Below are 24,092 nucleotides of genomic sequence, written 5' to 3'. Positions count from 1 at the left end.
AAGAAAGGAAGCTGCATGTAGCTGACCTAAGTCATTTAAAAATGCAACACAATTGTGCGTTTTAAATAATTACATATTTTCACGTAAATTGTACAATTTTTTTGAATACATGTATTCTTGAAAAGTTTCGAAGTATTTTTCTTGTGTGCCGTGAGGGGACATTTTAGTGTGCGTGCATACTTATCTATATGCTTATGTATGTTTTGGAAGATATGCTTTTTATAGTTATGAAAAAATTGAGATACTTACAGGGAATGCATGCTATCTGCAAGACTTCCAATATGTCATGCAATTATTTTGAAACTTTTTGCCTCCTCCCCCTTGCCTGTGGGGCAACAGTCAGCTTCTTACTGCCTGCTCAGATAGACATAGTTGAAATCAGGATGTCTACATGCAGGAGATAATCTGAATGAACCTTCGTGCTCCCAATTTTCTTGCCATTAAATAATTGTAATCAATTTTCAATTTTAAAATGTTTGCTTATTACCCATACATTTGAAGGATAATTGCATATAAATTTACAGGCATATATATGGAAAAGGACAATGGGAAAAGACTATCTGTCCCATCAAAGCCACCCAGTTCAGAATTGGGCAGCTTTGTACACTGTGGACACCACCCCCATGTCCTGCATTCATGAAGTACAGGGGGATAAAACCCAAGGTCAACTTAGGAAAACTACTCATGTAAATTTCTCTCCAATCCCCAGTGTAAGTAAGCGAGCAAGCCCCAAGAGACCAGCATAACTCATGAGTGTTGCTAATCCATCTACCCTTGCAGCATGAATTGTTCACTCTCAGGAACTTGTCCAGCTCCATTTTGAAGGTCTGTAGGTAATCCATACTACATGCTGAGGTAATCTGTTAGAGGCTGATGACGCTTAAAAGAAATGCTTCTTGGCATTTAACCACTTTGCTGATGTATTATACATGTGCTTCCTAATTCTCCCATTCCTATCTAGTTCATATAATCTATCCATCTGGACAGAATCTATTCCCTTTGTCATTTTAAGTCTTGCAACAGCAATGACTAGCATTCATATCGAGCTTCTGGTGTAGAAAGACATCTGGGAATTTTGTTCCATAAGTAAATGTAAATATTTTTTGTTAATGAACCTGAGGTCTGAAGGTTTTTCGAAGTCTATTTTGCTCTTGGGAAAATTTAAGTATTTAAGCATTTAACATTTTAAAATTTAATCTTTTTAAGAATCAATTATGACTATGCATAGTGTGTTTCTTAACTGGTATTTATACTTGGGATTATTTTCATAGAGTGACAGTATTGTTGGTAACTTCAAATATTATACAATTCTGATACTTAGAATTAACAATTTAAAATGGCACTGTTGCCTTCTGTATTAACATAAGAAAAGGAAAAGATCAAAGTAATCAGTTCAAAATATGTCAAAAAGAGCTTTTACTTGTGGCAGGAATTGTATTCCATCACCAGGAGGCAGTATTCAATACAAATTTAACAGCAATAGCAATGGGTTATGAAATGAATTAGAGTAGTCATTTTGTGAAGCATGTGCTTTAACATGCATTTTAATGAACTGTTTTTAATGCTTTCCACTAGAACTGTCCCTATATACACTAAGGGCTGGATTTTACCAGCTCTCCGCGTCAGGGGTTGTGGTGGTGGGGCCTGCAAAATACCTCTTGGAGAGGCCCACCACGGGACTTGACACCGGGAAGGCCCCGCCCATATTACTGGTGGTGGAAACCTAATATGTTAATTTATTTAAATTAAATAATACTTGCCTTGTAACAACTGTCCCGCTGCCGTATTCTGGCTGGATGCCGGAACTCCCACGCCTTTGGATCTCCGTTTGGAGATCTGAAGTGGTATACTGGTGGGGAGGGGGGAGGAGTTAAGTTTTCAGGGCGGGGAGGAAGCGGGGAAAACCCTTGCCATTGGTGGAGGGGATGGTGGGAAGGGGTTGAGGGTTAAAGTGAATAAATTTCGGGAGGGGGGGTGGGTGGGGAAGGTTGGGATTCAATTTTTTTTTTCTGGGGGTGTGGGGAAAGGCCAATTTATAAAGTGTGTATTCATTTGGGGAGGGGGGTGTTGGTTGGGGTGTCGGAGAGGGAATTGAAACTCTTAATAAACTTTTCCCTTTTAATTTTTTAGGTAAGGTAACTTTAAATAAATTTAAATGAAGGTCGCCACCGTTTATATAAAAAAAAAATTCCCAGCTTTAATCCCTAAATCTGGGCTGTACTTGGCTTCCTCTTTTAATTGTGCTGTGACACTTCTATCTATTACAGTTCTTTGCACTTGAGAAGGGCCAGATTTTGTTTGAGCGTGGCATCTTGCGGCATAACCCCATTAGACATGTTCGTGCATGTTTAAGTTCAAAAGATTTTGCCTACAGAGTTACTGGAAGTGTGAACTGATGACAATGCAGTGAGGGCAACTAGGTATCTGGGACGTAGATGAACAACTGGACAACAGTGTACCTCTTTAACTAATGAGATGTAAGGATTGAGAAATAAACAGAAGGATAGTGTCAAGCCAGGTATAGAAAGAGAATGAACAGAGATGGAAAGGAAAAGTAAAAATAAATTAAAAATGTAAAATTTTACATGTATTAAAATCTAAAACATTTGTCAATCTGAAGGAATAAGACCCCACGCTTAGATTGTTCACTTTTTCTGGACAAGAAGTTGATGGACAATCATTTAACTGATCAAATTAAGAGTATTTGCACTGTTAATTCCCAGACCAAACCCTCTGCAAGGAGATTAGTATGCAAGTGCAGCAATTTCATGCAAATCATGGGGAAGTTGAGCACAAGATGGTGTATTCTCAATTCACGGGGTATCTCTTCCTCACTACGAGTTGCTGGCCAATTTGTGCATTCATTCAGGTGCTATTACTTTTTAAGCAAAATCTTGCCCGTGGTGTTTATGCTAAATCAATACGGTTAACAAAGTAGTGATAACTTTTTTAATTGCATCAACACAAGTTGAAACATGATGGCTATAAAAAAAAAGACGTGCATTTACACAGCACCTTTCACGACCAGTGGACATCTCGGAGTGCTTTAAGGCCAATTAAGTACTTTTTATTTTTTTTGAAGTGCAGCCACGGTTTGATGTAGGAAACACTGCAGCCAATTTGCACACAGCAAACACCCACAAACAGCACCGTGATGCGGACCAGATAATTTGATTTTAACGATGTTCATTTGAGAGATAAATATTGGCCAGGACACCAAGGATAACACCCCGGCTCCTCTTCAAAATGGTGCTATGCAATCTTTTACATCCATCCGAGAGGGCAGATGAGGCCTCGGTTTAGCGTTTCATCTGAAAGGCGGCACCTCCCACAGTGCAGTGCTCATTCCCTTAGTACTGCACTGGAGTATCCCTCTTGATTTTTGTGCTTAGTCCTTGGAGTAGGACTTGAACTCAGAACTTGTGATTCAGAAGCGAGAGTGCAACCAACTGAGACATGGCTAGCACAATTATTCATTTTAAATCTGTGGAAACTAAATTAAAAAAAAAATCACAACCACTTTCTATCTGCAACCATAGTACTCATTCCTTTTTAACCCAATTCTAGTGATAAGATGCCTGTGTAGTAAATTGCATCTTTTTCTGTAACAGCATTTCCCAATTATTACAGAACTGTATGTTTGCTCTATGGCAGCAAGGCCCGGACAACGTATGTCAGCCAAGAGCGACGTCTCAATTCATTCCATCTTCGCTGCCTCCGGAGAATCCTTGGCATCAGGTGGCAGGACCGTATCTCCAACACAGAAGGCCTCGAGGCGGCCAACATCCCCAGCTTATACACACTACTGAGTCAGCGGCGCTTGAGATGGCTTGGCCATGTGAGCCACATGAAAGATGGCAGGATCCCCAAAAACACATTGTACAGCGAGCTCGCCACTGGTATCAGACCCACCGGCCGTCCATGTCTCCGTTATAAAGACGTCTGCAAACGCGACATGAAGTCCTGTGACATTGATCACAAGTCATGGGAGTCAGTTGCCAGCGATCGCCAGAGCTGGCGGGCAGCCATAAAGGCGGGGCTAAAGTGTGGCTAGTCAGAGAGACATAGCAGCTGGCAGGAAAAAAGACAGAAGCGCAAGGGGAGAGCCAATTGTGTAACAGCCCCGACAAACAATTTCTTCTGCAGCACCTGTGGAAGAGTCTGTCACTCTAGAATTGGCCTTTATAGCCACTCCAGGCGCTGCTCCACAAACCACTGACCAGCTCCAGGCGCTTACCCATTGTCTCTCGAGACAAGGAGGCCAAAGAAGAAGAAGAAGAAGAGATATTATAAAGTGAATATTGTGGTAAAGGTTTTAAACTGGAGTTCCTGAAACTTTGTGTGTGTGTGTAACTTTTATTCAACTCTGTGTCTCATGAAATGGATCATTAACGTGAATTTCAAATCAAAACTATTGTTGCATAAGTCTTTCAATTCCATCTGCTGTTATATAGCTGCTGTGTAGCTGGTTGTGCTATTCCGACTAAAGTCATTTTGATAGCTTCAACATGCCTCTTTTTTTTTGAAGTTTTATTGCTCCTTTCCTGAAGGTGTCAATTCTTGAAAAAAATGCACGGTTACATAGATACTGATATCTCTGATACCTTCCCTAAATGGTGATTTCTCATTTGTTGGAAGGCTATTTCACTGCATTACAGCCAAGTCTGGTGTCTACTTGAGTATTTTCTAGCAGTTGTCACCTGGATAGTGACAACTTTGGTTGTCCAAGGGCACTGAGCACTGTTGTCCAAATGGAGAATCGAACCGACAGGCATTCATTTACCCGCCAAGGCACTGAGGCATCTAATATTCTGCTTCATATTGAGGATAAAACTACTTGAATTTTTTTTTTTTATGGTGTGTGAAATCTTTTCCTCTGATTTTTTTTCCCACTCCAATTCTGGAGGTAGATTATACTAAATTATACTCCATCAGCCATCTTGTTGCCCAATACTTAACCTGTCTATATCTCTTTACAGATTCTGTGTCCTCCCCACAGCTTAACTTTCCATCTAGCTTTGTATCGTCAGCAAACTTGGATCCCTCTCCCTTTCTCCCTTTCCCCCTCCTCCCTCCACCTCTCCTCTCCTCCTCCCTCCACCTCCTCTCCTCTCCACCTCCACCTCCACCTCCGCCTCCGCCTCCGCCTCCACCTCCGCCTCGCCTCGCCTCGCCTCGCCTCGCCTCGCCTCGCCTCGCCTCCCTCCGCCTCCCTCCGCCTCCCTCCGCCTCTCCTCTCCTCTCCTCCCTCCGCCTCTCCTCTCCTCTCCTCCCTCCGCCTCTCCTCTCCTCTCCTCCCTCCGCCTCTCCTCTCCTCTCCTCCCTCCGCCTCTCCTCTCCTCTCCTCCCTCCGCCTCTCCTCTCCTCTCCTCCCTCCGCCTCTCCTCTCCTCTCCTCCCTCCGCCTCTCCTCTCCTCTCCTCCCTCCGCCTCTCCTCTCCTCTCCTCCCTCCGCCTCTCCTCTCCTCTCCTCCCTCCGCCTCTCCTCTCCTCGCCTCCCTCCGCCTCTCCTCGCCTCCCTCCGCCTCTCCTCTCCTCGCCTCCCTCCGCCTCTCCTCTCCTCGCCTCCCTCCGCCTCTCCTCTCCTCGCCTCCCTCCGCCTCTCCTCTCCTCGCCTCCCTCCGCCTCTCCTCTCCTCGCCTCCCTCCGCCTCTCCTCTCCTCGCCTCCCTCCGCCTCTCCTCTCCTCGCCTCCCTCCGCCTCTCCTCTCCTCGCCTCCCTCCGCCTCTCCTCTCCTCGCCTCCCTCCGCCTCTCCTCTCCTCGCCTCCCTCCGCCTCTCCTCTCCTCGCCTCCCTCCGCCTCTCCTCTCCTCGCCTCCCTCCGCCTCTCCTCTCCTCGCCTCCCTCCGCCTCTCCTCTCCTCGCCTCCCTCCGCCTCTCCTCTCCTCGCCTCCCTCCGCCTCTCCTCTCCTCGCCTCCCTCCGCCTCTCCTCTCCTCGCCTCCCTCCGCCTCTCCTCTCCTCGCCTCCCTCCGCCTCTCCTCTCCTCGCCTCCCTCCGCCTCTCCTCTCCTCGCCTCCCTCCGCCTCTCCTCTCCTCGCCTCCCTCCGCCTCTCCTCTCCTCGCCTCCCTCCGCCTCTCCTCTCCTCGCCTCCCTCCGCCTCTCCTCTCCTCGCCTCCCTCCGCCTCTCCTCTCCTCGCCTCCCTCCGCCTCTCCTCTCCTCGCCTCCCTCCGCCTCTCCTCTCCTCGCCTCCCTCCGCCTCTCCTCGCCTCGCCTCCCTCCGCCTCTCCTCGCCTCGCCTCCCTCCGCCTCTCCTCGCCTCGCCTCCCTCCGCCTCTCCTCGCCTCGCCTCCCTCCGCCTCTCCTCTCCTCGCCTCGCCTCCCTCCGCCTCCGCAGTATATATTGCCTGTTACTATTCCTTCTGTTAAAATGCATCACCTCACATGTGTCCATATTAAACTCCATTTGCCACCTCTCTGCCCATTCTGCTAGCCTATCTATGTCCTGCTGCAGGCAGTTCATATCGTCCTCACTGTTTTCCGAAGATAGCTTGGAGGTGTGGCAATGTAGTTCCTCATCCGAAGGCACCATTCTCGTGAATCTTTTCTGCACTCTCCCCAATGCCTTCACATCTTTCCTAAAATGTGGCGTCCAGAACTGGACGCAATACTCCAGCTGAGACTGAATCAGTGTTTTACACAATTTTATTATAACCTCTTTGTGCCCTTATTAATTAAGCCTAGGATACTGTATGCTTTATTAACTACTCTCTCAACCTGTCCTGCCACCTTCAATGACTTACGCACGTATAACCCATGACCCTCTGCTCCTGCATCCCCTTTAGAGTTGTACCCTTTACTTTATATTGTCTCTCCATGTTGTTCCTACCAAAATGAATTACTTCACATTTCTCAGTATTGAACTTCATCGGCCACTTGTCAGCCCATTCTACCAATTTGTTTGTCCTTCTGAAGTTCTACACTATCTTCCTCACTGTTCACAATGCTTCCAGGTTTTGTATCATCCACAAAATTTGAAATTATGCCCTAGATGTCCCCAAGGTCTAAGTCATCAATATATCTATCAGGAAGAGCAAGGGTCCTGCAAACCTTCCGCCAGTCCGAAAAACATCCATTAACCATTACTCTGTTTCCTATCCCTCAGCCAATTTCGTAACCATGTTGCTGCTGTCCCTTTTATTCCATGAGCTATAACTTTGCTCACAAGTTCAAATGATAAAGTCCAGAATCTATGGGAGAATTGGACAACCTTTTTTGAATTTCAGTTTTTAAACTCCTAACTACTTGATCATATTTAATATTTAACATTGTTATAATTAACAGTTTCAGCATTAATTTTGTCTTTGCTACAATTGTAGTGTATGGTGATGGTGTGGAAGTGTGTACAATTAAGTCTAGCATTTTATTTACTTGCACTTGTCCCCAGCTTGTGTACACTACTGAGTCAGCGGCGCTTGAGATGGCTTGGCCATGTGAGGCGCATGGAAGATGGCAGGATCCCCAAAGACACATTGTACAGCGAGCTCGCCACTGGTATCAGACCCACCGGCCGTCCATGTCTCCGCTATAAAGACGTCTGCAAACGCGACATGAAATCCTGTGACATTGATCACAAGTCGTGGGAGTCAGTTGCCAGCGTTCGCCAGAGCTGGCGGGCAGCCATAAAGACGGGGCTAAAATGTGGCGAGTCGAAGAGACTTAGTAGTTGGCAGGAAAAAAGACAGAGGCGCAAGGGGAGAGCCAACTGTGCAACAGCCCCGACAAACAAATTTCTCTGCAGCACCTGTGGAAGAGCCTGTCACTCTAGAATTGGCCTTTATAGCCACTCCAGGTGCTGCTTCACAAACCACTGACCACCTCCAGGCGCGTATCCGTTGTCTCTCGAGATAAGGAGGCCCAAAAGAAAAGAAAGACTTGGGGAAGCAGTGGCGTAGTGGTAATGTCACTGGATGAGTATTCCAGAGGCCTAGGCAAATGCTCTGGGGATGTGAGTTTGAAGCCAACCAAGGCAGATGGTGAAATTTGAATTTAATTAATAAAAATCTGGAATTAAAAGCTAGTCTAATGGTTACCATGAAACCATTGTCGATTGTGGTTTAAAAACTCATCTGGTTCACTGATGTCCTTTAGGGAAGGAAATCTGCCGTCCTTACCTGGCTGACATGTCGCTCCAGACCCACAGCAATGTAGTTGACTCTTAAAATGCCCTCTGAAATGGCCTAGCAAGCTGCTCAGTTCAAGGGCAATTAGGGATGGGCAACAAATGCTGGCCTAGCCAGCAATGCCCACATCCCATAAACGAAAAAATAAAAACTTTACAGATGCAATAGTGCTTTAAGTGAAAGCCAGTTGCACTTGGAAAATATTTAAACAGAAGTAGCAATCACCACTTATAATGCTAGTTTGCAGTTAAGTGGGCCAAAATGCAAGGCAGCTTTACTGAAAGTGCTCAGTTTGAGCAATGTGTTTTGATAGAAAAATCAATTTAACATTGATCTCCAACCATATTCCTCTTTGGCTCGAGTGCCGATCAGAACCTATTCTCCATACGCTAAAACGTTTTGGAAGTTTGCTCCTACAAATGGGCGACTACTGTAATCCAAAGTTGAGTCAATTTTTAAGGTTAAACTAAGTTAATACCCTGTATATATGCTGCATCCCTTCAACTATATATTCTCCTTTTTAAATGGTTTGACATGCTTGCTGCATGCCTATTCATATATGTGCAAAGAGCTGTAAGCAGTCACTTTTAGATTAAATTAGATTAGATATACAGCACTGAAACAGGCCCTTCGGCCCACCGAGTCTGTGCCGACCATCAACCAGCCATTTATACTAATCCTACACTAATCCCATATTCCTACCAAACATCCCCACCTGTCCCTATATTTCCCTACCACCTACCTATACTAGTGACAATTTTTAATGGCCAATTTACCTACCAACCTGCAAGTCTTTTGGCTTGTGGGAGGAAACCGGAGCACCCGGAGAAAACCCACGCAGACACAGGGAGAACTTGCAAACTCCACACAGGCAGTACCCAGAATCGAACCCAGGTTCCTGGAGCTGTGAGGCTGCAGTGCTAACCACTGCGCCACTGTGCCGCCCTTCTCAGCAGTATTTTAATAATTTGAAGTGCAACATTTCGTCTCCTATTTTGGAATATACAATGTATTTCCATTCCTGCTTCAGAGTATCTTTGTATTTACATTTTGGAGTAGAAATTTGTCTGAGCTCGTGTTCGGACCCAGAATTGGTGGTGTGCTGCTAGGAAGCACAGTTAGTGAGGGACTCTCGTTATCAGAGAATAACAGGCTGCCAGCGCTACTCGTGGTATTGATTGCCAGCTCTCCTAATGTGGGGATGGGGAAATTGGGTGTCCTTGATGCTTATATAAAGGCAGTTTGCATCTCTCAAAGTTGGGGTTCACTGGCTGCAGGCAACTTGCTTTCAATTCAGAGGACGGAAGTTGGAAGCCCCCACCCCCTGTAATGTCTAGGTGTTGAGTTGGAGGGGATCGACATGAGGGATGTTATCTTCCCACCAGGTGGCAGAAAGGTCTCTAATAGCAGCTCGGCAGAGGAGACAGAGCAGATCAGCTGCAAGAAGCTGGGTGACCTGACCAGGGTTGCTCAGCAAAGACTCCCAATTCAAATCTCTTACACTCTGCTTAGCACTGCTTTGCCTGTAGCCCCAGCAGTCACAACCCTTCCCTGCCCCACTACCACCACTCTGCCATAATGACTGTCACGCACTTCACTCCACCTTTTTTGCTCCTAATGTCACACACTGCACCTGCTACTCTCACTTCCCTCCCCTTCTCACACCTGTTGCACTTCTCTCTCTCACATGCACACACACGCACGTTATTCTACCTTGACGTGAACATCCTCAAAGCATCCCACTAGGTACCACTAACACACTACCTCTTCCTTTCAGCAGTATCTCATAAACAATAATGGAGCACATGAACATAGGATGATGGAGACTCTCTATTAATGTGTTCCAAAACAAAATACTGTGAATGCTGGAAATCTGAAATAAAAACACACCATGTTGGATATAGATGCTGTCTGGCCTGCTGAGTATTTTCTGTTTTTATTACAAACGTGTATTATCGGCTACCTGTGGTTACACGCTAGCTGCACATTCATGGAATGGGACTCTGTCCTGTTCTAAAACATAACTGGTTCATGATGGGGAGATTGCAGACCAACATGTGTGCAGTTAATTATGTCCTACACCCGAAGAAATGTAGCCCATGTACTGAAACCGTGCAACTGCAGCCAAAAGTTAGCTGTCCAACACTCCCAAATTGCTGAAATAGCCAAAAGTGGCTTCAAAATATTTCCAGATTCTTGTCTTAATGGCGGGTGTGGGGGATGGTGGGGGTAGGCACCGGGGAACATGATCCTTTTTTAAATACTGCTGCTTTAGCCTGCTTGAGTGTTTGTCATGTTTTGCTGGATGGGTTTAGTAATGAACAAATAGATGTCCCCAGGCTCCAGTTTCCCAAAAGGATATGAAGCCAAGTGCAGGACCCTTATTTAAATATTATAATCAGTATTCAGTTCAGGTGGATGCTAGGGCCATCGAAGGACCACCCAGACCTACATGGTGGCTGGTACAGGATGTCTACCACAAAATTGGTAGGTTTAGTGCCCGAGTACGAGTAAAGGACAAAACCCAATTCTGTTTAGAATAAATTAAAATTGAAGGGTAAAATCTGGGGTTAAAAATAAAGTAATATTTAATTAAAATTCCTTTCTGTCATCCATACGTAGTATTAAGATGTTTTAATTGTTTTTAGGTCTGGACTTGCATGGATTGATGGATTGGCTGCACTGTAAGGTTTTGGACATTAGATTGTCATTCTGTATTTGGTTTGCCCTCATTGTTTTGTGCTTTTTTTAATATGACACTTTGCATTTTGAGCAATGTACTTGATCTTGGGCTTCCCTTTTGTGCAGAAAATATTGACCGACGCTCCAGAGATGTTTTCTTTTAGTCATGAACAGTTTTTTGATGCATTTTTTTCACTACGAAACAATACATTTTAACTGCTCAACCCTTAGTCAAATTTTTCCTCCTTGTGCAGTTATAACCTGCAAACATCAATTGCCCTCTTAATACCTAGCCCAAATTGACATACAGGGACATGTGGAAAGAGCAGAGGAGTGGGACTACCTGGATTGCTCTTAGAAAGCACTGGAGCAGACTCTGGTCCAAGTGACGACCTCCTGTGCTGTATTTTTTTGTCAATTCTATTCTAGGTGAGCCTTGTCAGCCAGTGTCAGCAGGCATCAGATCTGAGCCTGATCCTACTTCAATTGATGTGCATGCACGTTCAACAGGGGTTATTAGATAATGATCAGCAGTGGGAACACTGACTAATTTCCCACTCCTAACACCGGGGGACTGTAAGTCAACTTAAGCACATCTGCCACCTTGGCGAGATCAGCAAACTAAATACAGATGGCAATTGAGCCTGGCACCTTCCAAAGGAAGAAATAACTTTTTTTTTACACAACCTCAATGTCCCAAAGTGTGTTACAGCCAAAAAATACTTTTGAAGTGGTGACAATGTAGTTACCTGAGAAACTGGCAGCCAATTTGTGCACAGCAATATCCCAAAAACAGCACTGAGAATTTTTTTTAAAGTGATGTTAGTTAAGAGATAAATATTGGCCTGTACATCACCTCTTTTTGTTTGAATCATGTGATGCTACCTTTTTATGTACTGCTGAGAGGACCAATGGGGCCTTATTTTACTGTCTCATTCAAAATACCTTTTTAGTCACAATGTCTCGGATACTTCCTGAGTAATAATGCTGAACCATTGAGGAGCCTTGTTTTTATTATTGTAAAGTAGTAGTAAAAGCTCTATTTAAAAAAAAAAAGAAATGAATGTGTTAAGTGAATACAGATGGCAATGCTTACAAAAGAGAAAAACTCTGGGTAACCTTTAGAGTATTTAACGACGTGAAGCCAAAAATACCTTTTTAAAAATGAACTACAGATCGATCAATTTACTATATTTTGAGCATATTCTAGTATGGTTAAAACCTTATTTCATGATTTTATTTTCAAAATGTTATGAACACTTTTAAAAACTGCTTTTGGATTATGTAATTTATTTCTGATGCAGCTGTGCTGCTTGCTAATGGTGACAACGTTTGGATGCTGTCAGTTATTTCTTGACTGTGTGCCTGGCTGGAATCACCTCCCAGATTCTACAAGAACAGTTAATTTTACAGAAATTATACTTGGACATTTTGTAGTGGTGCACAGCATAGCTAATTTAATACTAATTCTACACAACCTAGAAAATACCCACAGACACTGCTGGAAATGTGGTAAGTGAAAAGATGGTCTTAGCATATATATTGAACATCATAGGAGGTTGTAATTTTGCTTGGGAGTGCACAGTTGTCTTGTGTGAGAGGGTCTAAGGCTGCAGAAGCTTTTACTTGGGGGTTGGGGCGGATGGGTGGTAGGGGGAAAAATTAAATATTACTAGTAAACTGCTTTTGTTGCCTTGCTTATATTGCTATACTTTCGCAGGAACTATGGACAAGAGTCTGGAAAATGTTCTGTACTCAGTGATTCTATAAGTGTGATGTTCCATTACAAGTACAGATTTTCTACAATCTGTTTTGAATAGTCAGGTTGCTGTTTTAACTAATTACACAATGTGCTGAAAGGCTATGTGAACCTACTTCTGTTTTATATGTTATATTTGCTTTCCTTTTTTAAAAAAATGCCCAGTTAGTTTTACAAGTGTCACTTGCTGAAGGTTGCTCATAATGACTGCATGGCTTTCTAATTTCATAGGAATTAACAAAAAAGGTGCATGAAATATGATCAGAACTGGATCTTTGGGTGCTTGAGAGAAATAAATTTGCACGGCTACAGAGAGAGAAGGGGAATGGAACTTGCTGGATTGGATTGCTCTACAGAGAGCTGGCATGGCCATGATGGGCTGATTGGCTGCCTCCTGTGCCATAATGACTATGACCTTCCATTTTTAAAATTTAATTCCCTCTTTTCGTGCCAACCCCCCCAACAGCAATGAAACCAATGGTTTGACCAGCACATTGAGAATCCAGCACAACAGTGTCTATGGTTGACAATTTGGGCTGATAAAGGCCCTTTCCTAACTGTAAAACTGGCCCAGTTTTCATGGCCTATACAGAAGTTACAACAAGAAAAAGGTCATTTAGCATGACTGTTTACTCTCCACATGTGTAAATAGCCACATATATATATTCCCATCTTCCAATCACCCATCATCCCTTTTTCTTCACCTGTCCGATCTAATCTTGAATGTTGACAATTTCTATCTCAACCACTACCCTTGAAGTGTATTCCACAGCTGCACAGTTCTCTGTGTAAGTAAGTTTCTCTTGTTCTAAATCTCTTGCATTTCATCTCGTATCTGTGGCCCCTCATTTCTAGGTGCCTTAACTATTTGAAACAGTCTACTGCTTTCTACCTTGTCCCATCCTTTCAGAATTTTAAACACCATCATATCATCCATAATTAGCATTGTTACAATAAAAAAAAGACTCAAAAGTTGTCTTTGTATTTGTATTTCGTTATAAGAGGCAGCATCTGAGTGAATATCTATCTGAAGTGGCTGAAGAAGCCTCGCTGTTGTATCAAGCCGAAAGCCCACTGCCATTAGGGAAGAAAACTTGCCATCCTTGTGTGACTCCAAACCCACAGCAATATGAATGACTCTTAACTGCCCTCTGAAATGGTCCAGCTAGCTACTCAGTTGCATCAAACTGCCACAATAATAACTAGGCATTGGATTCAGATGCAACAAAGTCCTTCTCGCTAACATCCTGGGTCTTGTGCCAAAATTGGGAGAGCTGTCCAGAGACCAGTGAAGCAACAGCTTGATTCTGTGAATATGACTCTGCCAACGTTCCAGACTCCTCCTCCACTAACCCTGAGTATGTCCTGTCCCATTGGCAGGACAGACCCACTAAAGATGAAATAAAAACAAAGTGCTGGAAATACTCAGCAGGTAAAGCAGTATCTGTGGAGAGAGAAGCAGAATTAATGTTTCAGGTCTGTGACCTTTCACCCACTAAAGATGGTTGCACAGTAGTGTACTGTTGGAGGTGGGGGGAAAGGGGCATGTGGTCCTGGGAATCCTCACCATTGGCTGTGGACCCATGAACTCCTGGCACCAGGTCAAACATGGGAAAGGAAACCTCTTGCTGATCGCTGACGGCCCTCCCTCAACTGATGATGGCAAAGTCCTGAATGACATATCTACCAGACTGGGTCTACGACAGGTGGAGAAACAACACAAGGGAAAATCCTGCTCGACTTCAGCCATATATTTACCTGTCATAGATGCATCTGTTCATGACCATACTGGTAGGAGTGGCCATCGCATAGGCCCAGTGGAGATGAAGTTCCGTTTTCACATTGAGGACCTTCTCCATTGTGTTGAGTGGCACCACTGTGCTAAATGGGATAGATTCAGAAGTGTAGCAGCTCCAAACTAGGTATCCATGAGGCTCTGTGAACCATCAGCAGCAACAGAATTGTATTCCAGTGCAAATTGTGACCTCATGCCTGGCATTTTGTTTACTTTACTTTATTATCAGACAAGGGAGCAACCTTGATTCAATGAGGAGTGTCTGAGAGCATGCCAGGAGCAGCACCAGGTGTACCTAAAAATGAGATGTCTATCTGGTTAAGCTACAGCACAGGATATGCATGCTAAACAGCAGAAGCTTAATGCTATAAACAGAGCGAGGTCATTCCCAAACACAATGGATTAAATTAACGCCACATCCAGATGTGAATGATGGTGGACAATTAAACAACTAATGGGAGGAGGTGGCTCCATGAGCATCCCATCCTCAACGAAGGCAGAGCCTAGCACTTGAGTGCAAAAGACGAGGCTGACCTTGCAGTCATTGTCAGCCAGCAGTGCAGAGTGGGTGATCTATATCTCCCTCCTCCTGAGGTCCCCACCATTATGGATGCCAATCTGCAACCAATTCAATTCACTCCATGTGATATCTCTTCTTAAAAAGTTAGTTGGTTGACATCCTTCCATCTACAAAAAATGATGGGCATGCAGCAGACAATTCATTAAAGTGGGGTGTCTTCTCTTGGTGTTTTTTGTTGATGACTGTAAAGCCAGGTTCTGCTATAAGTGCTACACGTGAAGCTGCCAAGTGACACCTTCTGAGTTTTTGACGTTGGCGCCTGTTGCCAAGCTCCTGTAGCAACTGGTCGTCATGGTAGTGCATACCAGTCCACAGGATGTGTCGTCATTTCCCTCTTTCGCCAGCTAGTGATTCCCAAGTGCGATAGTCTACATTTAGGGCCTTCATGTCACGCTTGCAAGCATCCTTGGAGTGGAGCTTTGGGTGCCCCACTGGTTGGCTTGCCCCAACTACCTCACCATACATCAGATCCTTGGGTTTTCAACTATCTTCCATCCTGCGGACGTGTCCAATCCACCGAAGCCGCCTTTGTTTGGTTAGTGCCAATACACTTGGGAGCTCTGCCTTTGAGAGGACAGCCACATGTATGATTTCTGTCCTCTTAGCATATACCCATAATGCACCACAGACAGTGAAGATGGAAATTATTGAGCTGCTTTTCCTGGTAGCTGTAAGTCGCCCATGTTTCGCAGCCATACAGCAAGGTGCTAAGAACACAGGCCTTATGAACCATCAGCTTCGTCCCAAGGGTTAGCTTGGTGTTGCGTGCGCGTTTCGCAAGTCGGCCATAGATGGTAGCTACTTTCTCTGTGTATCAAGCCCTGCATCAAGGGACAGATTGTCTGTCACTATGGACCCATGGTAGCAGAATCTGCTAACCACTTCCAGTGGGGGAGGGGAGTGTTTAGTGTGATCAGGGGTGGAGAGGCAACACCTTGTCTCATGACAATACGTGATGCCAAAATCATCTCGCTCTACAAAAACAAAGGTGACAGAGGAGACTGCAACAACTACAGGGGCATCTCGCTCCTTAGTGTCACAGAGAAGGCCTTTGCTACGGTCATACTTAAAAGACTCCATTTACTTGCAGACTGAGTGTACCTGGAAGCACAGCGCGGTTTTCGTGCTGGCAGATCTACTGTGGATCTGATTCTCCATATACCAGCTACGAGAGAAGTGTAGGGAATAGAGTATACCTGTTTACCTTATTTTCATAGATCTCACTAAGGTATTTGACACAGTCTGCAGAGCAGACAAGATTTTGGGAAAAATTGGCTGTCCGCCGAATCTCCTCCATCTCATCCGCTGCTTCCGTGACAACGTGCCCTGCACTGGACAGTTTGATGTCTCCACTTCTGACAGTTTCTGGGTGAAGAATGGAGTGAAACAGGGTTGTGTCCCAGCCCCCACCCTGTTGGGCATTATCTCCTGCAAGCTCCTGACCTTTGTCTTCCCTGCAGATATGAAAGGAGTCTACTTGCACACTAGGTCAGACAGCAAGCTCTATAATCCATCAAGGCTGAATGCAAAGAAAAAAACATCAGGTCCGATTAGAGAGCTCTTCTACTGATGCTGCGCTAGTCGCACACATGGAAACTCGGCTACAAAGTCTCATTGTCTGTTCCATGCCTTCTAAAAGTCAGTGTCCTGGAATATTTTGTTCCAAACCTTGGTCTTTTTTTGCAGTGAGATATCTGTAATGGCTATTTGATCAAACTCTTTAGTTTCCATCTCTGCTATTAATTCATCTATATTACATATCCTCCGAGTATTCAGATATGCCTTTAGCTTTATTTTAAAAAAATATTTATTTATGATGTTACTTTGAAGCTGAAAGCAACATACTTGTGGAAAGAACAGAGTGCATATTAGGATTTTGTATACAGAATTTCTTTTTCACTACTGTTGTCCCAGTTGATATGAAACCCTGTAACTAGTGGATTTGATGCCAAGATGTTTCACCTGGAGCTCAGAGAAATCTGGTTTCTAGGAGAATTTTTATGGCAGCTCTCGATTGTTTGTATTCGTTATTTACAACCCTGATAAACTCAGTAAGTGCAGCTTATGAAAACAGCTACTCCAATTGCATCCACAGCTGGGATGAGGGATGGATTTGCTGCATCAGCCTGAAAGACAAACATGTGTCTTCCAACAAGAACAGATCCTACAGGTACAGAGTCCAAGACTTTTGGTCATATTTTTGACTTTCAGCAGAACCCAAATAAATGATTTTCAATTCCAAATCCTTGGACAGATCTCTGATGCATTTGAAGGTGAAAGGGGTTGAGAAACAGCGACAGGTCTACCAGCGCCCCACATTGTTCTCTTGCATCTTCGCCATTGTTCCTTTTTGTGTTTTCACCTCTTTCCAGGCCTATCTGCGTAGATTATACAACCGACTGAGGCTGCGGACTGACTTGGCAGATTGTGACGGGTCCCAAGTCTGCTCTGCTCTCTACTGAAGATGTGGCATTGTGACCCTCTTGACGGTTTGATGTGTGTCTTGGTTTTTCAGTAGCATTACCATTGTTAAATTCCTCGCCATCAACATCCTGGGGGAGTGACCATAGACCAGAAAATTACCAGGATCAGCAACGTACTGTTACAGGAGCAGGCCAGAGGCTGTGTATTCTGTGGCAAGTGACTCCCCAAAGCCTTTCCACCAGATACAAGGCACATGTCAAGAGTGTGATGGAATACTCTTCACTTGCATGGATGAGTGCAACTCTAACAACACTTGAAATTTAACACCATCCAAGACAAAGCAGTCAGCTTGGTTAGCACCCATCAACCATCTTAAACATTCAACACTAATACAGTGTGGCTTCAGTGTGTACTATCTACAAGATGCACTGTAGTAACTCACCAAGGTTTCTTTGCCAGTACCTCCCAAACCACAATCTCTGCTACTTAGAACAGTGGCAGGAGGCACATGAGAAAACCACCATCTCCAAATTGCATGCTATCCTAACTTGGGAATATATCAACATTCCTTTTTATCGCTGTTGGATCAAACACCTGGAACTGCCTACCTAACCGCACCATGGGTATATCTTCACGGACTGCAGCGGGTGAACCTTCTCGAGGGCAATTGGAGATGAACAATAAATGCTGGCCTTGCTCACTAATTGAGGTGAATTGTTTTACCCCTATTGCTTCCAGGGCTGAGATCAACTTTACTAAGGTTCCCCAGAAATTAATCCTGGAAACTCTGTGGCCCAGCTACTCAATGGATGGAGTTGCTGAACTTTTGAGTGAACTCCACAAGATACCATTTTTGTTCGAGTCAGAGAAGGCCTTCATAGCCCATGGCTAAGATTGAGACTTCAGATACTTACTGAAATATTGTTTGCAAGAGCTTGAATTTTCAGTCAGTAAAATTGGAAAAAAACAGACTTGCATTTATATAGCGCCTTTCCTAACCATCAGATTCCCAAAGTGCTTTACAGCCAAAGAGGTGCTTTTATTTTGAAGTGTAGTCACTGCTGTAGGAAGCATGGCAGCCAATTTGTGCACAGCAAGCTCTCAAAACATGAATGTGATGATGTGATCATCTGTTTTTGTGATGCAATTTGAGGGATAAATATTGGTCAGGCCATGAGGCATAACTCTCATGCTCTCTTCAAAATAGTGCCGTGGGATCTTTTACGTCCACCTGAGCGAGCAAACGGGCCCTCGGTTTAGCATCTTATCAGAAAGACGGCACCTCCAACTTGTAGCACTTCCCCGATTACTGCATTGGAGTGTCCATCTTAATTTTTGCACTCCAGTCTTGGAGTGAGACTTGAATTGAACCTAGAACCTTGTGACTAGCTGAAATAATCCCTTTTGATTCCCCATTGCACCTTCCCTACACAGCAGTGATCCCATTTACCTCCTAACCAAAAATGGGTGACTGGTAACTTCAGTATCCTACTTAACTTTGTACTGACTTTCCTATCGTGTATCTTTTCAATTGCCAAGGCCATCTTTTCCACTTCTGGAGCATTGCCAATGAGGCCATACTTCTTTCATTGTTACCAAAACCCTAATCCAGTTTTCATTAGCTCCATGAGCGATGTTTCTAATGCTAGCCTTGCAGACTCTCCTCCTTTGCTGTTAATAAAGTCCATACCCTCTTGCACAGTCATCTATGTTGCCTTTGCCAAGCTTCGTTCAGCTTCCTGTTCCATTTTTTATCAATTGCGGTCTAGTAGTTGTTGTTTTCATGTTACTCCATGCCCTTGGTCTGAGTTACCACCTCCAACTGTATGTCCCTGCCTCAATCCTCCTCTTCACCTTACAACATTTTACTACTTCCTTCTACTATTTGGCTACTGATCACTCACTCAGCATCTCGCTCTTTGGAACCACTTCGCCTTGCTACCTTTTGCTCCTTTTTCAAAAAACAAACTGATTCTGCTTTTGTACTGCTGCATAATGTTTTCTGTTTTCGATTCCACAATTTCTGCTCCAACTTGTGAACCATTCTAGGACATTTATCTACCTGGGTGGTGCTATACAAACACTTGCAGAATTCCTTGATCGTGAGTGTAATGCGACATTCAATTTTCTCTTGCACACAAGTAGTCCAGTGCATGCAATTCATTTGAGAAATTGAGCATTGGTATACTGTGCAAGCTAGTAAAACTGTACGTGCTTATCTGTCTTTATATGTCTCTGCATTTAGTGATTCTGCTGGACGCTGAGAGATGATTTTCCTAAACTGGTCCATGCATAATAAACTGAAGGATAAAGGCCTGCTTGGGTCTGCAAAAAGAAAACCTGACCTGAGCCCGACAGAACCACATCTGACCTGGTCCTGGTCCGAGTCCATCCTTTTTTTTTTTCCCGCGCCCGCCCCAACCCAACCCTCTGTTAACTTACCTTCCGTTTTTCACTTTCTTGCTGATCTGCACAAGCTTAAAATAACTAACAAAACCAACTTTCTAGTCATAAAATTACATTAACTGTGGAGCCACTTACCTGTGATAGAGCGTGTCCGACCCGACGCCGACACATGTCGGGTCCTGTTGGGGTCGGGTAGCAGGTCTTTACTGAAGGAGTTAATATGGTGCATGTGAGAGCTTGCATGGTAGACAAGACAGTCCATCAGATTTTCTGTTGGCGTGTATGCAAGCATTATTTCAGTGCTTTTGATATAAAAGGTTGGTGTTATGAACACATGAATCTTCTAGTAATGAATTTAGAGCATGTTTTACATTATATTTGGAGACCTTGAAAGAAAAAGTTACACTTCAGATTAACTTTCAGCAATGCAGTCGTCTTTTAATGTGATAAACTGAGTATGTAAGTCAAATATAATATTTCAGCAATTGCTTATCAGAAATTGAAGGCTGGAGCACAATGATTTAAGTTAGTGTCTGTCTTTTTGCCAGTTTTTGGAAACTGCTCTTAAATTTCTCACCAGGCTTGGACCTTTGCCATAGCTAGTTGTAGCTTCAAATTTCAGTTTTATAGTTGGGAAATTTGTAATTTAAAATATTTTTCAGTAAATGCCAGGTGTGATGTTTTAACAGAAAATGGAAAGACAATTTTTCAACAAAATTTGAGAGAGATTTAAAAGCTACATTAAACGTACCTGACAGATTGGAAATTTTGCTTTCATGTTCATTGGAAGAAATGTTTAAGCTGAAAGATACGTACACAGATTTTTTTTGAGTAAATAGAGATTTGCCGCATAACTCCACCTAGTAATTTTCTAACAAATTGCATTCTGTAAAAACCCATCAGAGACATGCTGCATCAGTGGTCTAATAATTGGCTTTTGTAACTGATGAATTACATTGCTACTTTAAAAAAGAAAAAAGTTGTGCATTTTTAGAGGTATAATGTTGTGATTTTCAAACCTGCAAAAACTCCAATTTAAGTAAACATTGGAATCATTTTACTGAGTCTTTCCAATGTGACGCTAACAGTTTTTAGTTAGCAAGTACCAAATGGCATAGTTAAAAGTTTTTAGGGATTGTTATTGACTACAGATAAGTAGATTTGACTGCAAGATTGTGAAGTTTTATTTCTTTGATATTATCAGAAATTCAGGACTTTATGCAGGATTGTATTTTACTCCCCCACCTCTTTAGGAAATTAATAATACACTATTGAGATACTAAATGAGTACTTTGCATTCCTGCTCACTGAAGAGGAGAATACTACAATGCCACAGTATAGGAGGAGGTAGCAGAGAACTTGGATAGGATAAAAATAGAGGTGGTAATTAAAAAAGTTGGCAGCCTTCAAAGTCATCCAGTCTGGATGGAATACCTCTTAGGTTGCTGAGGGAATTAAACTTGGAAATTATGGAGTATTGGCCACAATCTTCCAGTCCTCCTTGGATATGTGAGTGTTGCCAAAAGATTGAGGATTGTAAATGTTACATCTCTGTTCAAAAAAAGGGAGAGGGTTAAACCTGGTGGCGGGGAAACTTTGAGACATTAATCCAGGACACACTTTTTTGGTATTTGGGGAAAAATATAGGTTAATAAATGAAAGCCCCCTCAGACGTGTTAAAGGCAAATTGTATTTGACGTAACATGAGAATTTTTTTTACTTGTGTACAAAGCTGTAGATTAAGTATATAGATGATGAGATGAAATAGCAGATACTCTGACTCGCCTTGAGCAATGTCATGGGAGATCTGGTTGTAATATTATTTACCTTGAATATTCCAGAATCCTTTTTTAAAATAAACTTTAATATCTTGGAGCAAGTTACCTACCCATATTTTAATTAGTGCTGCTTCTAGCTACTAATGAGGTGCATAGGCATGACCAGGGATCTTGAACTACAATAGTCATCCTTATGAACCTGGGACTTAATATGAAGGGCAAGTACAGATGCATAGTTTGCTGCTTGGTGGAGCAGTACATTCACCACCATGCAACTGTCTAAGTTAAAACTATTCTGCATTTTGCTTGTGCTACAGTATACCCAGAAACCAGAGGCATCTCCATTTTGTTTCTCCTTTCAACATAATGCATGTAAACTTGTCTCCTGAGAGTTATGGGGCTTTCTTCATTTGTGAACTAAAATGAGCATTCCGCTATTCCCTATTGAGTATATTTTTCATGAAATTAACATTATTTTCTTTTCATATATGGCAATTGGTAAAACTCATCTTAAATGCTGCTATTAACTTCCATAAAAATAATGCAGTGGTGTAACTAAAACTGTTCGTGCCACAGAGTAACTAGTTGTTGGATCAAAAGCAACCTGCAGAGCAGTTTCTTAAATGTATTAGTTTTTATTCTTGGATGAAATCCCTTCTCACGGGGAAGTGTACAGAGTCTAACTTTTCAATTTGTGGCAAAAGCTTGAGTATTAAGCAATTGTCATAAATTACAAAGCATATTCTTGAAGGGAGAATTTTTTAAATCCATGATTCTCTGCAACTTTTTCATATTTAGATTTTACTTTTATTTTTCTTCTGTTTGCAGGTACAACGAAGTTTTGGAAAATGGCCTGCCGGATTGGCGACAGCCTGTTTTCTACTACCGGAGAGTGAGAAAGATGAGTAATGTGGAGCTTTCGCTGCTTCTTTTCATTATTCTGACTGTGGGCCACTATGCTGTGGTTTGGTCAATTTACTTTGAGAAACAACTGGTAAGTTGTGGATACAGGACAGAGCATGCTGTTTGGAGGAAAAATGTTTGACTTTTTACAATGTTAATATTCCAAAAATATTAAATCTGTATTTGTAAACCATTTACCTTGTTTTAATATACATACAGGTTGTTTGTATTAATATACATTGTAGAATGTTGCAAAAGATGAATATTATTTTCAGGCTTCCTTCTGGAAGTGCACATTGTTGAATTTTGGCAATCTTTAGCAGGAATATGAGTGTATATGTGCTTGTTTTTCTATGTCACAGCCTGATCAATTGAATGGTTATGAATTGATCGAGGTGGAGAAGAATAATTTGTAAAATGGTGAATGTAAACTATTCAGCTTAAAAATTAAATATTCTAAAATGCTGTGGTTCAGGAAAGTTACCAAGGATTCTCACATCAGAGTGTTTAGTATACTAACCCAGTCCAAGGAGGTGCCAGTCCTGTTTCTACCTTGTGAAGTTGCTTTGGGCAAAATTGGCCAGGGTCCTACTTCTGGATTCTGTTCAGCAACCCAAGCTAGGAGTGTGCATGGATGTTGGGTGAGAACAGGATTAAGCTTGATGGTGAAGGTTTTTATCCACTGGTGTAGCCTTCAGATGGTTGTTACCAGACTAGCACATGGTAACTTGTGTGGGGTATTGGCAGAGTGCAGACGCCTGTTGATGTGCATCATGCATAGGAGTTGCCACCTACAAGGAAGAAAGAATGAAAGGTGAACTGCTGCTGTGACATTTTCGTGGAAAACTTCATGTATTTTATTTGGCGTTTAAACTGTTTAGTGTTATAAAGATTATCATTTGTAAATACAATAGTTTATAATCCCCTTTTTGTAATGGACTAGTTCTGAATCTGAAATGTACCAAAATATTGTGTGAAACTATCTTAAATGACTTGACAGTGGGAAGTACTGAACAAGCGCAATGTGGGGTTTTGTTTCAATGCCATGCAGATTTGGCTACAAGTAGCTGAGATTTCCAGATTGTGCTGATTCACAGCCCCATTGTGTATCATTGCTTCAACTTAGACAACATATTGTCAGTTAGTATGATCAACTCAAACGTAACATTCATGTAGCTATGGCCCAGTGAAGAGTACTATGGTCTGAGTTGCAAGGTTGTGGGTTCATGTCCCACTCCAGGATTTAAGTACAAAAATCAAGCCTGACACTCCAGCGTGGCACTATCGAAGGTGCCATCCTCACCTGTCCACTTGGAAGGAGGCGTGTCTGCAGAGTATTGAACTCAGGAATTTTAAGGGTTAATTGCTTTTTAAAATCTAGTTAAGTTTTGCATTTAACTTAACTTGAACCTTAACTTGTTTCCTTCACAGTATTAGTCAGTGGTAAACAAGCTGCCTGCTAGTGGTAGCTGCAACGTTAGTTAATTAGAGGCTAGTTAGAACTGGTTATCTGGCTAGCAGGGGCTGACTTGGGTCTTTAGAATTCTTACCAGTATAAATACAGGAGACTTTTACTAATGCATGAAATCCACTTGGAAGTATGCATCTATACAGAGTATTGAACTCGGGAATTTTTTTATTT

The 24,092-nt window shown here is 42.9% G+C and overlaps 1 protein-coding gene across 1 annotated transcript in view; it reads left to right on the top strand.

Moving 5' to 3' along the window:
• Positions 1-24,092, top strand: part of dnajc1 (DnaJ (Hsp40) homolog, subfamily C, member 1) — a 264,300-nt gene that overhangs the window by 51,492 nt on the left and 188,716 nt on the right. Inside the window, exon 4 of the mRNA XM_068013710.1 lies at positions 22,376-22,541. Within this exon, the coding sequence (XP_067869811.1) occupies positions 22,376-22,541 (166 nt within the window). The remainder of the gene's footprint in view (positions 1-22,375; positions 22,542-24,092) is intronic.

The sequence above is a fragment of the Heterodontus francisci genome, chromosome 2, assembly GCF_036365525.1.
Source record: "Heterodontus francisci isolate sHetFra1 chromosome 2, sHetFra1.hap1, whole genome shotgun sequence".
NCBI classification, from domain to species: domain Eukaryota; kingdom Metazoa; phylum Chordata; class Chondrichthyes; order Heterodontiformes; family Heterodontidae; genus Heterodontus; species Heterodontus francisci.
This window is presented reverse-complemented; position numbering and strand designations above follow the sequence as displayed.